This window comes from Psammomys obesus, unplaced genomic scaffold (genome assembly GCF_907164565.1).
Source record: "Psammomys obesus unplaced genomic scaffold, mPsaObe1.curated_primary_1811, whole genome shotgun sequence".
NCBI lineage: Eukaryota > Metazoa > Chordata > Mammalia > Rodentia > Muridae > Psammomys > Psammomys obesus.
Genome location: NW_026590677.1, coordinates 9237894 through 9254493, shown reverse-complemented (window position 1 = coordinate 9254493; position 16600 = coordinate 9237894). Strand labels below are relative to the sequence as shown.

Below are 16600 nucleotides of genomic sequence, written 5' to 3'. Positions count from 1 at the left end.
CACAGGCCTGCTTTAAGGCAGGTCCTTTCTGCAAGAAAGGAAAGAAGCATCGAGGAGACCGTCTCTGATCTCTGGAGGTTGGTGAAACTCAGGGACCGTGCAGGCAGGAGCCAGCTACTGAGGAGGCAAATTCAGATTGCTGCAACCCAAGAGGGTTTACTGTCCCCTAAATTTGCTCACTGCTATAGCATCCTTTATTTCCTGTAGAGATACTAAGAGTGTTGAGATAGGTGTGAGTTAGACTGTGATCCACAGGACAAGACCTGAGTGCTGGGACCAGGGGCAGAAACTTTAGACAGACAGCAGGCATGGTTTTGTTGTTTGTTGGGCTCAGGGATCCTCGCCCTTCTAACACACATTGAGACTCCATTTTGTTTCATGCTCTTGTAGGATTTCTTGCAGTCAGCTGTTGGTCTTAACACTACTTGAACACAGAGAAGAGGGGAGAGTCCTGCCACATCAGTGAAGGTTGGTATGGGAGAGGGTTCACTTTTAAGTGGGGGTAGTAGAGGTTACCCTTGAGTGACTATTGTGGGATTTAGGGATTCCTCCCTCCCCCATTCAAAGCATGTGTGCTTTCTCCTCCACCTGTACCTGTTTTCCAGCAGGCAAAAGGAACATTAGAGTTTTCTCATGGCTGAGCTGTGCCACTCAGCATCATGCTCTCGTGTCTCTGTGTAAGTTTCCACAGGAGGCAACAGAGCTGTGTAAGCCTCATTGCCCCGTTCTCTTTTCTTCTAGATCACCTGCAGTGGCTGCTTGGTGGTGCTGGGGTTGCCGCTGACCACTGCAATCAACTGGTCTGCCCCCACCTAGGACCTGTCCATCTTCCTCCAGCTTGGTTTTTGCCTCTTCTGCACTGTATCTGTGTTATTGACTGAGACTGCTTGGGTAGGAGCTTTCTTGAATACTGGATTGTCATTCCAGTCTAATTCCTTTCAATCTCACAGCCTCATTTTTCGAAAAGCATTGTGAAGATCAATCATATAACAGGTCTCTTTTGAAGGTTTACTGTTGGTAAGGGGTATACATTGAGGCTTATTTCCATCTTACACTATGACTGGTGCAGAGATTGAGCCTGGTGCCCAGGCAAAGACAGAAAATAAGCCTGGGGTTGAGAATGCGAATGTTGCTGAAGCAGAGAATGAAGTCCCAATGGTGGTCAGACCCAAGGTTAGGACACAGATAATGACTGGAGCAAGGCCCAAAGTAAAGCCTAAGTCTACACCTTGTACAAAACCTAAAAGTGAAACCAGTTCACCAGCTGGGGCATATGCTAAATATAAGCCCAAGGCAATGCCTATTTCACGGTCAAAGAATGACGCTCAGGCCTGGGCCCCGAGTAAGTTTAGGGCAGATTCCATGTCAAAGGTGGGAAAGCAATGTCAGCTCAGTACTGCAGATTCTTCACTGGTCAGTACTGATTCTGGGGTGGTTGCTCAAGCTAAGTGCCTGTCTGTAGATAGAGAACTTGTTAATATGGACACTGAGAGTTTTCCAAAGAAAGCTAATTCTCCAGCAGGATTCCAGCCTTCTTTTGGGTCAGAGGAGGGAAGCAATATGGGTTCCTGGTACCGTCCCAGGCCTATGCCCAAAGGAGAGGCATATGAGAATTCTGATTTCAAATGGGCAGACAAACCCTCAGGAAGTTCTTCCTTCTGGAATAGAGATGAAAGCAGTACAAGATTCCGTCCTAGGAAAAGCATGAAGAGCAATACCAGGTTCAGGCACATGGCCAAACAGGAGGCAAATCCTATGCCCAGGCACAAAAACAAGCAAGAGTTTTACAATATTTCTAGTTCTGATACTGAGGATGAGTCTGTTAAGACTCCCTGGTTCTGGCCCAAAGAAAAGACCAAAGTCTGGTCTAGGCCCAAAGAAGAGCCCAATAATAGGCCCTGGTTTAGGCCTAAGAAAGAAGTCCATGTTGAATCCACTTCTGGGTCTGAATGCGAAAATCATTCAAAATCTCTGTTTTGGTCTGGAGAAGAAGCCAAATCCAGGTCCAAACCCAGAGCCAGGAAAGGGGTCAATATGAGGGCCAGGCACCAAGCCAAGAGAGAAGCTTCCAGTGATGTCATGTCTGGATCTGTAGATGTAAACAAAAAAGAGTCTTGGTTCTTGCCTGAAGATAAGACTAATGCTTTTTCAAAGTCTAAGACAAAGAAAGAACCCAGAACCAGAGCAGTGCCAAAGGAAGAAGTCAAAACTAAGACCAGAGCAAGTATCAAACAGGCCAGACCAGAGGAGGAAGTCCTCATTGGACCTTGGTTCTGGGATACCCAGGAGCCCACAGTGATGAATAGGGTAAGCATGAAACCCACCCTATATGTAGACGAGGAGCCCTTTGTTGGAGATTGGTTTTGGAGTGAAGAAGAAGCCAGTGTGGACTCTGGTACCTGTCATAAATCCAGACCAAGGGCTAAGGAACAGCAAGTTAGTTTCTGTTTAGGGTCTGGGAAGAAGACCAATATGGAAAATGGGCCTAAGGCTACCTCTAAATCTATGCCAGTAACTAATGATGATGAGGTCATTGTTGGGTCCTGGTTCTGCACTGATAATGAAGAAGACGTCGACTTACAGGCTGATGAAGAGTCTATTTTTGGATCTTGGTTCTGGGGCAGTGGTGATAACAGCTTGAGATCTGTAGGAGTCAGTTGTGAAAAGATGCCAAAGTCCGAGGAAAAAGAAGTTACTGATTCCTGGTTCTGGGCTGGAGAAGTCAGTGCAGAGGCTGAAGAACAGGCCAGGTCAGCATCTACAAAAGGGGTAATATTTGTGCCTTGGTTTTGGTCTGAAAAGCAGGCACATATGGATTTAGGGACTGAACCTTGCCCTGACATCATGGCAGGAGCTGAGGAGGAGCCTATAATTGGACCCTGGTTCTGGGCTAAAGTAGATAATAGTGTGGAGGCTGAAGCTGACAGTAAGTCTAGCCTGGAGGACGAAGAAGAGCTCTTCACATCACCTTGGTTAGGGGCCAGAGAACAACCCAATATGAACTATGCAGCTGGTGCTAGATGCAAGCCTTTGGCAGAAGCTGAGGGTGCTAATAAAAGGTCTTGCTTCTGGGCAAAAGAACCCTGCTTTTATCCTACCAATAGCAAAAGCTTGAAAACTAATCTGGGAGAGAAAGAGGATACTGTTGATTCATGGCTCTGGTCCAATAATTTTCCAAGAACAAAGGCCAGTGTAGGGTCCTGGTTATGGGCTGCAGAAGAGGGAAATATAGATGATGAGACTGGAGAAGAGATCAAACTACCAACTTTAGAAGACAATGTGTTCAATTCTTGGTTCTGGAAGGAAAATGAAGAAACCATTGTAAATACTACCAAAAGAGAGGAATCCAGGCAAGAAGTAGAAGAGGAAGATATAATTGGCTCTTGGTTTTGGGCAGGGGATGAGGACACAATTCAGCCAGCCACTAAGATAAATGAAGACAACAAGAAAGCATCTGAAGAAGAAGATACAATTGGATCTTGGTTCTGGGGCAAGGAAGAGGCCAGTCTAGAGGCAATGAGAAGGGGCACTTGTGAGTCCACTCCTGGAATTAAGGGAGAGAAAGTTATTGGGTCATGGTTCTGGACTGAAAAAGTCAAAATAGGGGCTGGGTCACAGACAATTGAAACTGGGTCAGAAACTGATGAGGAGGCAATTTTTGAGTCCTTGATCTGGGCTGCGAAAAAGGACAATATGGAAGCAGGAGTAAACCGTGTTTCCAAGCCAGAGGATAAAGGTGAAATGACTTTTAAGTCCTGGATCTGGGCTAGTGACAAGGCCACTGAAGAATCTGGAACTGTGATTATCAGTGAGTCCAATCCAGAAAAGGAGGAAGGGTCAGTTGCTGAGTTTGGGTCAAGAGAAAAAGATGAGGTAATTAACAAGACTGGCACTGGAGATAATTGTAAACTTGGTACAGAAACTGAAACTATAGTGGGATCCTGGTTCTGGGAAGGAGATGAAGCTAGTTTTGAGCCAAATCCTGTCCCAGTGTGCAAGGCCACTTGTGAGCCTATGCCTTCAACTGAGCAGGAACCTGATCCTTCCCGCAGACCTCAGAGCTGGGATGAGGTCACTGTTCAGTTTAAGCCTGGTCCGTGGGGAAAGGCTGGATTCCCATCTATAAGCCCCTTCAGATTTCCAAAAGAAGCAGCATCTCTGTTTGCCGAAATGTTTGGGGGGAAACCTAAGCTTGTGGAACTTGGTCCAGAAGGAGAGCAGGAATGTTCACGTCAGTCTGGACCTGAGTTCCCATTTCAGTATGATCCCTCTTACCGGTCAGTCCGGGAAATTCGAGAGCATCTTAAGGCCAGAGAAAGTGCACAGCCTGAGAACTGGTCTTGCAATTGTATCCAGTGTGAGCTTAGAATTGGTTCTGAGGAGTTTGAGGAACTTCTTTTACTGATGGACAGAAATCGTGACCCTTTTATTCATGAAATATCTAAAATTGCAATGGGCATGAGAACTGCTTCTCAGTTTACCCGAGATTTCATTAGAAACTCAGGTGTTGTCTCACTTATTGAAGCCTTACTTAACTATCCATCCTCTCGAGCTAGGACAAGGTTTTTGGAAAATATGGTTCGCGTGGCTCCACCTTATCCAGATCTAAACATGATTGAGACATATGTGTGTCAAATTTGTGAGGATACCTTTGATTCTAACTTGGATTCCTCTGAGCAGTTGTCTGGATTGACAATGATTACACACCTCACTGCTACTTCTGACTATCACAAAGTGGTTGTCAACTATTTGGCTGGCTTTTTCTACTTACTTAGTTCAGGCAATGCCAAAACAAGGTTTCATGTTCTGAAATTGCTACTGAATTTGTCTGAAAACCTTGTTATGACAAAACGCCTACTTGCTTCTGACTCAGTGTCCGAATTTATGGCCCTCTTTAATAGGGAGGAGTCAAACGACAACATTCAACTTATTTTTGCAATATTTGAGAATATCAGTAACAATATTCAAAAAGAAGAACTGTTTGCTGATGATGAAGATGATGATGATGTGGTGGTAAATCTGGAACCACTTATTTCTGCGTTCCGTGAGGCTGAAAAACTAGCTAAGGAGCTAAAACACAAAACTGACAATCCAAAATCACCCTGAAGCAGAACAAAAAACCTAATATGATTAACCATTTGCCTCTGATTGTCCTTGTGTTCCTGAGTCATATGACCGACCCTCAAATAATGCTTTGGTTTCACAGTTGATTCCGTGTTTCAGTGTACCTCTTTAATTTTACCCAACTCTGTGTAATCTGTGTCATTGTTCTGATGCCAAATGGATATACAACTGAGAACACATTTGTGGATGACACTTGTTGTGTTGATTGTGATATTCAACATGTGAGTTTAAAGTGAACTGAGCCTTTGTAAATAAGATACCCTCCTAATTGTTGTTCTCATGTATATTTGAGTCTTGTGCTTCAATAAAGTTCTCTGTTAAAATTAGCAGAAATGTCCCCTTCACTGTAAAATACAGATAAAATGATTACACATGATCACACACACAGAGATAATGTATGAATAACATGCTTGTTACAAAAATTTTTTTTTCTCAGCATTAAATCTTAAAGGTTGAAATGGACAGCAACTCAGAGCATATTCAGAAAGGACTATAAGTTCTACTCTAATACAGCTTCTGACAGGATAATGAGAAAAGCATGAGGTAGGAAAAGTGTTTCTATACATACATACACATATATATATATGTATATATATATATATATATATGTGTATGTATATATATATATACACATTCCTGGGTTAGGTGGGATGAGTATAAATTGAAGAGCTATATTGAGAATGAGGTAAGTTTTGAAAAGCAAGTTGGACTTTGTTGTACAAAATATTGTGTTCAGAATCCTATCAGTGCAATGCAGAAGGTAAAAGAATTAACATCAGAAAGCACAAAAATTTAATTCAGTCAAGTGGAAGATAAGTTATAATGGTTTTGGTATCGCTTGATAAGACACTATCATGCACCATCAGGGATGGGGAGATGGTTCAGTTGGTAATGTGCTGATGATGCAAGCGTAATGTCCTGAGTTAGGACCCCTATCACCCACATAAAAATTCGGAGATGCTCATGTATGCCTTTAATCCTGATTTTGGAAGGCAGAGAATGGAGGATCCCAATGGCTTTCTGGCCTGCTAAGTTAGCTTAGCAGGTTAGCTTTCTGGCCAGTCTGTGAGCTTGAGGTTCTGTGAGAGACCCTGTCTCAAAAATGAGATGGAGGGCAATAGAGAAAGAAATCTGATATTAGTCTTCTGGCCTCTGCACATGTACACACATACATACACAGGTGTACAACACATGAACTGAAGTGTTGAACTACTGATTTTAAAATGTACCATGATAAGCCATGCTCTTTTCAATAATTTGTAAAGAATTGTATGCATGGAAGGAATGGGAGGGGAGGAGTTGGGGAAGAAAGCAAATATTAATTGACTAAATTCTCAGGGAAGGGCAAGGCCTTAATAGAAACAGCCATCTAAAATAAAATGTCAGAGGCCCACAGCTTTTGAGAGTTCCAGAGTGCAGTAATCCTGTCTTTCCCATAAGAGAGCATTTCACAACAACACCTTCCTCCATCTCTTACATTCTCCTCGTTCCCTTTTCTGCAGTGTTTCTTGAGCTTTGGATGGGGTGATATAGATGTCTCATTAGGGATGGGCATTCAACAGTGACAATCTCAGCACTGTAACCAGTTACGAGTCTCTGCCATAACTGCTGGCTGGTGCAAAAACAAACTGATGTGCCCCCAGCAAGCTTTGGGGACTTGACTTCAGTGTGGAGGATGTGAAGAAAGGGCAAGCACAAATACAGAAAAGCTGGAATCAGGTAGTTTGTTTTTTGCATGCTGTGATTGGGTAGCTTGCAGAGGCTCAGTGTTTATTACAGTTTAGTAGGAAAGCAGGATTATTGCATACAGAGTAACAAAGAGATAGAGTTATTACATACAGGTAAACAGGGACCCAGGATGATTATATATAGATAAACAAGGTTTAGTGAATCTTGGAAGGAGCACATACTCACGACTTCACTAACTCCACTTCTCTGACTGTACTTGACACAATACTAATGCACGGTTGTTTGTGTGTGTGTGTGTGTGTGTGTGTGTGTGTGCGCGCGCGCGCGCGCGTGCATGCACGCACGCGTGTACACTCACACAGGCCTAGTGGTTCATGCTTGTAACCAACACTCTGGAGGATTAGATAGAATGAACAGTAGCAGTAGATTCTCTAGGGCTTATTCCCTCCACAGCCATGGGCTTTTGACCAGGTTTACAATACCAAATGTGAATTCTCACCTGTGAAGCACACCTTAAATGCAGTCAGAAAGCAGCTGGCTACCCCAAAGCAGTCAGTCATGCTACTGGTGTGCATCAGCATGGGTACATCTTGTCTGGCAGATCAGTAGAATAGAATGGAGGGTCGACTGCTAAGTAAGGCTGTCAATGACAGTTTTGCCTCAGCAGCTTCTATAGCACCTTCCAGAACTATGAAAGCTAGCCCACGGGGAAGACCTTCCCAGCTCAGTTCCAGCTTGCTTTCTCTATGTCCCACGAAGTGTGAATTATCTTCAGCATAGAATCTTATCAGCTAATTATGGTGGGCAACAAAACACAGTGGCAATAGCCTGTATTCCAGTAGGATGGAGGAGCCTCCCTGCTCAATAACTTATTGAGAGTTAGCTCATCACTGGCACTAGAATTTTACTTTAATAACATGTCTTCTGTGAGTTGTTTAGGATGTAACAAACTTCCTAATGGGTTTTTCATATTTATCTTAGTTTTGATTGATCCTCACTCCACAGCCTTCTTTCTTCCATCTTCCTATACTCCATCCCTACTTAAACCTTTCCACTGTCACTATTTCTTTCAATTTTCATATCACGCGTGTTCTACTATCTCCCCTATTTTTGAGCCTCATTTATATATTTCATGGCCCCATTTCTAGTTTCTTTATACTCACTCACACACACACACACACACACACACACACAAAAAAAAAAAAAAAAAAAAAAACTAGAAGCTGGGATCCTCATATGAGTGAAGACATGTGGGTCTGGGTTGTCTCACTTAATATTTTCCAATTCCATTTGTTTTCCTGCTAATTTCATTTTTCTTTGCTGCTGAATAAAATTCCATTTGGGGGACCTAGAGAGATTTCTCAGAGGACCCTGAGTTCAGTTTTCACTACCCATATCAGATGGCTCACAATCACCTGTAACTTTAGCTCCTGGTATGATCTGAAAACTCTGGCCTCTGTGGATATCTGCACTCATGTGACAATACCTACACACACATACACATAACATAATTAAAAATAATATTTTTAATTCTATTGTATATATGTACCATATTTTAATTGTCCACTCATAAGTTGATGTGCATGTAATCTGATTCGATGGCCTTCCCTTCTGAATAGAGCAGTAGCAAATTTGGATGTGCAAATATCTTTGTGGTAGGATATAGAATCCTTTGGCTACAATTCCAGAAATAATAGAGTATGATAGTTCTAATTTTAGCTTTTGAGAAACCTCCACACTGATTTCTGTAATGCCTATACCCGTTTCCACTGACACCAACAATGAATAAGGATTCCCTTTTCCCCAAGTGATCATCAGAATTTGTTATCATTAGTATTTTTGAAGATAGCCATTATGACTGGGATGAGAATAGAATATCAAATTATTTTCAGTTTGCACTTCTCTGATACCTAAGAATGCTGAGCAATTAAAAAATATTTATTGGTCACTAATATTTCTCTGAGAACTCCCAAATCAGATGCTTAGCCCATCATTTTTTTAATTGGGTTTTTGCTTACTTGTTTTAGGTTTTTTTAATTTTGTATTTTGTATATTCTAGATAGTAATCATCTATTGAGTGAATAGCTAGCAGATTTTCTTCCATTTTGTTGGCGGTCTTTTTCACTCAATTTACTGTTTCCTTTGCTATAGAGAAACTTTTCAATTTCATGAGGTCCTATTTGTATGTTTTGGGCTTTATTTCCTGAGTGATTAGAGTACTATTCAGAAAGTCATTAGCTGTGTCTGATTTTAAAGTTCACTCCCTACTTTTTCCTCTTTATTTTTCAGAGTTTCAGGGCTCATGTGAGGGGTCTTTGATTCATCTGGAGTTTATTTGTGTGTAAGGTGAGAGATAATGATCTGGTTTCATTATTCTATATAAAAATACCATTTTATTTCTCCAATGAGGATTCTTCCACCTCAAGAGTGTGAATATTGTCCTAGTTACCAATAACATTCAACTTGAAACAGCCTAGAGTCACCTGAGAAGGGAGTCTCAGTTGTGGGATTGCAAAACTGTTGATTTCTAATTTTTTTTGATTACTGTGAGATAGATCTATAAAAGTTTATTCTCACTGACTCTTCTCACAAGAAATGAGAATCCTTAGGATTAAATGGAAGGATCATATACAGCAAAACCAAGCCACTTAAAAAGGAAATGTTCTTTAGTATGGACTTTAAAAATAATCTCCAGTAAGGTACATGGACAAATATAGGAATCTGTAGTATTGTGATTTTGAAACTGGAATTTAAAGAGTTAGTCAAAGAATGTATCTGTTAATTGACTATGCAACATATAATGGTTTGACTTCTGATGAAAAACATGGAAAGAAAGCTTTAAGAGAGTAGTGCTTTTATATGATACGCTACTGAAGTTAAGTTTTAATTTAAATAATACACTGTTAAATGGTTTTACATAATTATGTTACGTAGAAAGGATACATCTAAACACAAAAGTAAATAAAAAGGAACACCAAAGCCTGTTAGGAAAATGTAGAGAGCAACGGTAAGGAAAAGGAAACCTGTGGATCATTAAGGAAGCAGCAAAATGAAAACAATATAATTTATTATTATTAATTAAATAGATTAAACTAATAATCAAAGCACATAGATTGGCTAGATGGGTTAAAATGGAGTTTAATAATGGGCCATATATAAGAGAAATTCTTCAATCAAGAAAAAACACGGACTAAAATTGAAAGTATTGTGACTATACAGAACATGGATGTCTAAACTAATATCAGAAAAACATTAAATCAAGAACAATGACATATAGAAGGACATTATATAATGATAAAATAATTAGTTTTTCAATAGCATAAACATTAACCATGTTCTATTCCTATTTTTTTGTTTTGTTTTGTTTTGTTTTTTCAAGATAGTGTTTCTCTGTGTAGCCTTGGCTGTCCTGGACTCACTTTGTGGAGCAGGCTGGCCTTGAAATCACAGAGATCCACCTTACCCTGCCTCCCAGAATGCTGGAATTACAGGCATACTCCCCTACACCTGGAAAATATGTTCTATTCTTAAGGGCTCTTTTGTGGCACATTTTTTTTCACAGTTAAAGAGCTAGTTACATAACAACAGTAGTATACTTTCATTAGCAAGCTTTCAATTCATGAACTAAGAAATAAAAAACAATTAGAAAAATGAATTGGAGAACAGTTTAAGACAACTGACTATGACAGACATATGACACATCAACCTCAATAGTATTACAAAATACATTTTCAGCTTATACTAAGAATAAAGTCAGCAAATCAAGAAGATTGAAATGATATGAAGTATCTTTTCTGATCACACTATGAGAAAACTAGAAAATGGTAGACAGAAAGTGAAATTTTCACCAACATTAAGTAACGCAGAGCAACAACAAAACATAGAGAAATCTCATAGTTAATTAAAGAATGTGATAAGAATTAAAGCAATCAAAACATGCCAAAAAAGAACAATTTTCAATCAACAAATCAACTTCATAACTAAAACTAAAAAAAAAAAAAAATCACCAATAGAAAAAATACTGAATTACATCACAGATTCATTAGATTATAGAAAAAAATTAATAGAAGACAAAAGAAAGTTGACTTTTGCAAAACATCAACAAAATTGACAAAGAAAACAAAGTCAAGTAACTAAATAAAAAATAAAAAAGTACCATTATGACTGGTGGCACAGAGTAAGTGTTTTAACACTGCTGTGAAGAGTTATGCTCTAAAAGAATAGATAGGCTTTGAGAATGTGTAGAAACACACAGTCAAAAGAATGTGTATAGGGGGAACTGGAGAGATGGTTCAGTAAACAGAGTGTGTAATGATTTGAATAAAGAGTATCTCCCCATAGACTCAGATATTTGAACACTTGATGGCTAGTTGGTGACCCTTTATGGGGAGGTTGTGGAATGTTTGAGACTTGAAGCTTTGCTGAATGAAGTACAACAGTGCCTTTGAGAATTTATAGCCTCACGCTGGCTTCCAGTTCACTCTCTGTTTAGTGCTTGAGTTGAAGGTGTGATAGCTTAGCTTTTTGCTCTGGCCACCTGCTGCCATGGCTCCCACCAACATTAGGGACTCTTCTGGAACCATTAAGCTCAAATAAGCTTTATTCATAAGTTACTTTTGGTTACGGTATTTTATAATAGCAACCAAATGTGACTAATACAGAAGTTGGTACCAGAGAGTAGGGTATTGCTGTGTTGTTTGGGGAGAGACTTTGGAATTTTGGACTAGAAAAGCAGTTGAATAAGTAAGCTTAAATGTCTGTTATGTATAAATTGAGACCTTAGAATGTTGGAGACCTCCCAATGGTGGGATATCCATTTAAGAAAGCTGCATCTACAGTGGCAATAGACTATGCATAGTGTAGGCACCATAACCAGTGGTGGGGAAACAGAAGGCTCTTGGAACCCAAATACTACTACCAGTATCTCCAAATGCTGTACATGGATCTACAAGCTAAGCAGGCCTGGCTCAGAAGGCTTCACAGGGAAACACACTCTCCATTAGCAAGTGGACTGAGCTCATATGTGTGAACATGTGTCAAAGAAGCTAGGTGATTTCTGCGCAGGGTACAAAAACTGTCCTGCTGCCAGGCAGCATGTGGTAGTGTTAAAGTCACTGGGAGAAGAAGGCTTTAAGAAGCAAAGAGACCTTTTCTAGTTCCCACTGTTTGCCTGCATATTTCGTGATTTCCTTGCTTTTAATTGCTACATAGTATTCCATTGTGTAAATGTACCACAATTTATGTATCCATTGCTCAGTTGAGGGACATCTGGGTTGTTTCCAGGTTCTGTCTATTGCAGATAAAACTCCTATAAACATGGCTGAGCAAATGTCCTTGCACAATGGAATACTACGCAGCAATTAAAAACAAGGAAATCCTGAAATTTGCAGGCAAATGGTGGGAACTAGAAAAGATTACCCTGAGTGAGGTATCCCAGAAGCAGAAAGACATACATGGTATATATTCACTTTTAAGTGGATATTAGATATATAATATATAATAAACATACTAAAATCTGTACACCTAAAGAAGCTAAGCAAGGAGGACCCTGGTTAAGATGATCAATCCTCATTCAGAAAGGCAAACAGGATAGACATTGGAAGAGGCAGGAAAAAGGGAACAGGACAGGAGCCTACCACAGAGGGCCTCTGAAAGACTACCCAGCAGAGTATCGAAGCAGATGCTGAGACTCATAGCCAAACTTTGGGAAGGGTGCAGAGAATCTCATGAAAGAAGGGGGAGATAGAAAGATCTGGAGGGGACAGGAGCTCTACAAGGGAGCAACAGAACCAAAAATTCTGGGCCCAGGGGTCTTTTTGAGACTGATACTCCAACCAAGGACCATTCATTTATAAAACCTAGAACCCCTGCACAGATGTAGCCCATGGAAGCTCAGTGTCCAAGTGGGTACCCTAGTAAAGGGAATAAGGACTGTCTCTGACATGAACTCAGCGTCTGGCTTTTTGATCACCTCCCCCTGAGGCAGGGTCAGCTTTACCAGGCCACAGAGGAAGACAATGCAGCCAGTCCTGATGAGACCTGATAAGCTAGGGTCAGATGGAAGGTGAGGAGGACCTCCCCTATCAGTGTACTTGGGGAGGAGCATGGGAGGAGATAAAGGAGGATGGGATTTGGAGCGGATGAGGGAAGGGCTACAGCTGGAATAAAAAGTGAATAAATTGTAATAATTTTTTTTAAAAAAAGAAGTAAAGAGACTGTGAGATATGGTTATATGAAGCTGAAAATTGTAGCCTCAAGTGAAGTTGGGAATCTAAGACATTGGGGATGACAGAGCTATGATGAGGCATCTGCCAATGAGAGCACCATACAGGGAATGGAAACAGTCCAAGAGATTTATGCTTCAGGCAGCAAAGTCTTTGACATCAGGTATGGGGCTACAGGGATCTGGTATTTTCCCTGTTGGATTTTAGTGTCCCCACTGAACACTGAACAGTGTTTGCACTTTGTCTCATTCCTCCCCTTTAAAATGGAAATGCATATCCTATGCCAATGTGTGTTGGAAATGTGTCAATAGTTTTAGAGACAGTCAGAGTTAAGAGATTACTGTCAGGGTTTGTGGATTTCACTCAGTGGTAGAGCATTTGCCTAGCAAGCACAAGGCCTAAGGTTTGACCCCTCAGTTTCAGAGAGAGAGAGAGAGAGAGAGAGAGAGAGAGAGAATGAGACTGGAAAGATGGCTTAGCTACAAACTGCAATGCTGCTCTTACAGAGGACCTGGGTCAATTACTAGAACCCACATGGTGGCTCACAAGCATTTGTCACTCCAGTCCTAATGTTCTTTGTTCCCATACGTATTCTCACTTCTACTTTCATGTGTGTGTGTGTGTGTGTGTGTGTGTGTGTGTGTGTGATTTTGTGTATTTTGTGTGGATCTGTATAAAATCAAGTTCCCACAAATAGGAGAAAGTGTGTGTTATGTGTCTTTTTGAGACTGAAAAAATGTCAATTAATAGGACTATGTATAGTTTTATCCATTTCCCTGAAATGACATAATTTTAATAATCCTCATAGCTAAAAATAACATATTGCATATATGTAGCACATTTTTTATCAGTTTTTCTGTTGATGGAGATCCAGGTTGGTTCCATGACTTAAGGGTTGTGAGTGGTTAATTCTTCTCTAAAGAATGTTGGTTTCCCAATGCCAGGCTGTTGGATGGGAATCAGAAGTGCAAGCTCCAGGGAGAAAAGGGTGAAACTTTATGTCAAAGGAGTTCAGGCAAGGCTCCAAAACCTAGCCCAGCAGCAATGAAGGCCCTGCCTGGCTGAGTAGGTAGCTGATTCATGAGTAACTGGTAACAGAGGCTCTCTCGGAGCTCCAAAACTGAGAGAGGCATTGCTGGGGGCCTGGTTTTGTCAATGGTTGCTTTGGGAGCAGCAGGCTACTTATGCCTGCAGTTGGGCTCTGCTGTGGGCTAGAAAGATGGTGGCAGCCATCCACCTCACACACAGGAGAATGGCAGAAGCTCTAAGCACCCAGCAGCACATGGTTGACTGACCAGCAGCCAAGCCCTGGGAGTTCAATGTTGAATTTCCAGAGAGGAGGGAAGCTGTCCTTTCCCAGAATAATCTCAAGCTTTCATGGTGGAAGAATGGAATGAGGGACACTAGTTTGTGAATCAGGGACTTAAAACCCTTGGCCAGTGGGAGGAGTTTTGAGGGTGAATGTGCTTGATTCACTAAGGCTAGGGAAGCCATGAATACTTGTATTACATACAGCAACACAGTCTATCATAAAAGGGGAACACAATACTTAATTATCTTATGGGTTGGGGAAAAACTTCAGATATGGCCAAAGGTCATGTTGAAAAACCAAGACACCAAGACATCTTATTAGCATAGGATGGGAATCTCCAGGAATCCCCAAGGTGCTAACTAAATAGGTTTCTTATCAGGAAAGGGTTGGGCCTGTAATCTCCCTGATGGCTATGTGACACTCCTTAGATGATCTGGGGTCTCCCAGATCAGGTGAAGAGGGAATCCTGCTGAGAAAGGAAGTCTGTGATCTTATACCAAGCTCAGAGGCTATCCTCAAACTCCAGACTTCAACCTTAATATCAGGATCCCACACTGGTAGAATTCAGTCATGAAATCCATTTAGATCTGCAGGTCTTTAGGTGACAATGTTTTTAACTGTTTATTTTTGTTGCTTGTTATAGAGTTGTATACATTGTTTGTCTCATTTTGTTTTACTTTTAGTAGGTCATTTGCATTATGCAAACCTAGCTATTTCTTTTAGTTTTTTTTTTTTCAGATTTGCTGTAATACAAGTTTTTAATGTATTTCCTAACAGCTTTCTGAATTTCATTGGCATCTATTATAATATCTTCCCTTTCATTTCTAATATTCTTAACTTGGGTCTTTCTTTTGATTAGTTTTGCTAAAGGTTTATCTTGTTTAATTTTTCAGAAAACTTGATCTTTATTTCATTGTTTTTGTGTGGGGAGACTAAATTTTATTTTATTTTTCTGACATAAAATGGTGTAAGTTTATTACTTATTAAGTACTATTGCAAAAAAAAATGCTTTTGATTTATAGAGACATGGTTTTTCCGTATCGCTTTCGCTGTTGTGGAACTCTCTGTAGATCAGGTTGGCCTCAAACTCACAGACATCCACCTGCCTCTGCCTCCCAAGTGGCAGGAGTAAATATATCTGTCACTACAGCCCAGCTAATGGCAAAAACTTTTTAAATCACCCAACAACCTAGTCTCACTCCTTACTAGAATTATCTTACTGTTGTTATGACATGCACATTAATTTTATTCAGTAAAAGTGAAAACTGAATATAGTTTAAAATGACTATGCACAACAAAATTCATAAGCATAATGTAGTGTATACATACAAAACACATTTCTCCACAATATGAAAGGACAAATCTAATTTGTGAATCCCAAACCCAAAAATAATAACGAAAGAACTTAGACAAGTGGGCACCTTTTTTTTTGATTGTTTTATTTTCATTGCTTACCAAGCCAAAGTGGCTGTAAGGAGACCAGTGATTGAGTCCAGATGCAAAAAGAACTTTGCTTATCAAAAGGAAATACGAATCTTTTACAGGTGATGAAAATAGGTTGCTTTCCACAAACTGACAGCAAGGCCCCATTGCTGAAGACAACACCTACAAAACTCATTGAACATAGATATGTCAAGCTGGTACTTTCCATGGAGTTTCCACCCCCATCTTCCAGTATGTTTGGTACAGGAATGTACTCTGCGCACTATCAAAAGAGCAACTCAAACCCCATGCCAGCCACAAACCCTTGGATCTACAATGTGCACTGTCTGCACTGTCACTTATACCTTCTTGGAGAGGGAAAATCAGGATAGGGCTCATGTTAAGGAGCAGTTGACCATCACATAACATGCTTCACATTTGTGTGTGTGTGTGTGTGTGTGTGCGCGCGCGTGCACGCGCGCAAGCATGTGTACTCTTTATTTTTCAAAATTAATTTTTTTAATTTTTATTTATTATTTATGACAATGTATTCACTTTGTATTCCAGCTGTAGCACACCCACTGTCTCCTCCCAGTCCCACCCACTCTCTCTCTTCTCCCCCTATGCTCCTCCCATAGTCCACTAGAGTAGGTCCTCCTCCCCTTCCATCTGATCCTAATCTATCAGGTCTCATCACAACTGGCTGCACTGTCTTCCTCTGTGGCCTGTTAAGGCTGCTCCCCCATCAGGGAGATGTGATCAACAGCCAGCCACTGAGTTCCTGTGTGTGTGTGTGTGTGTGTGTGTGTGTGTGTGTGTGTGTGTGTGT

At 40.7% G+C, this 16600-nt stretch overlaps 1 protein-coding gene across 1 annotated transcript; it reads left to right on the top strand.

The window, feature by feature from the left end:
* The first annotated feature begins 3 nt into the window (after positions 1 to 3).
* Positions 4 to 5452, top strand: Gprasp1 (G protein-coupled receptor associated sorting protein 1). Its single transcript, XM_055608259.1, has 3 exons — positions 4 to 77; positions 391 to 468; positions 742 to 5452. Exon 3 carries the CDS (start codon positions 1057 to 1059, stop codon positions 5104 to 5106), a length of 4050 nt encoding a protein of 1349 aa, XP_055464234.1. The 5' UTR covers positions 4 to 77; positions 391 to 468; positions 742 to 1056; the 3' UTR covers positions 5107 to 5452.
* The last annotated feature ends 11148 nt before the right edge of the window (positions 5453 to 16600 follow it).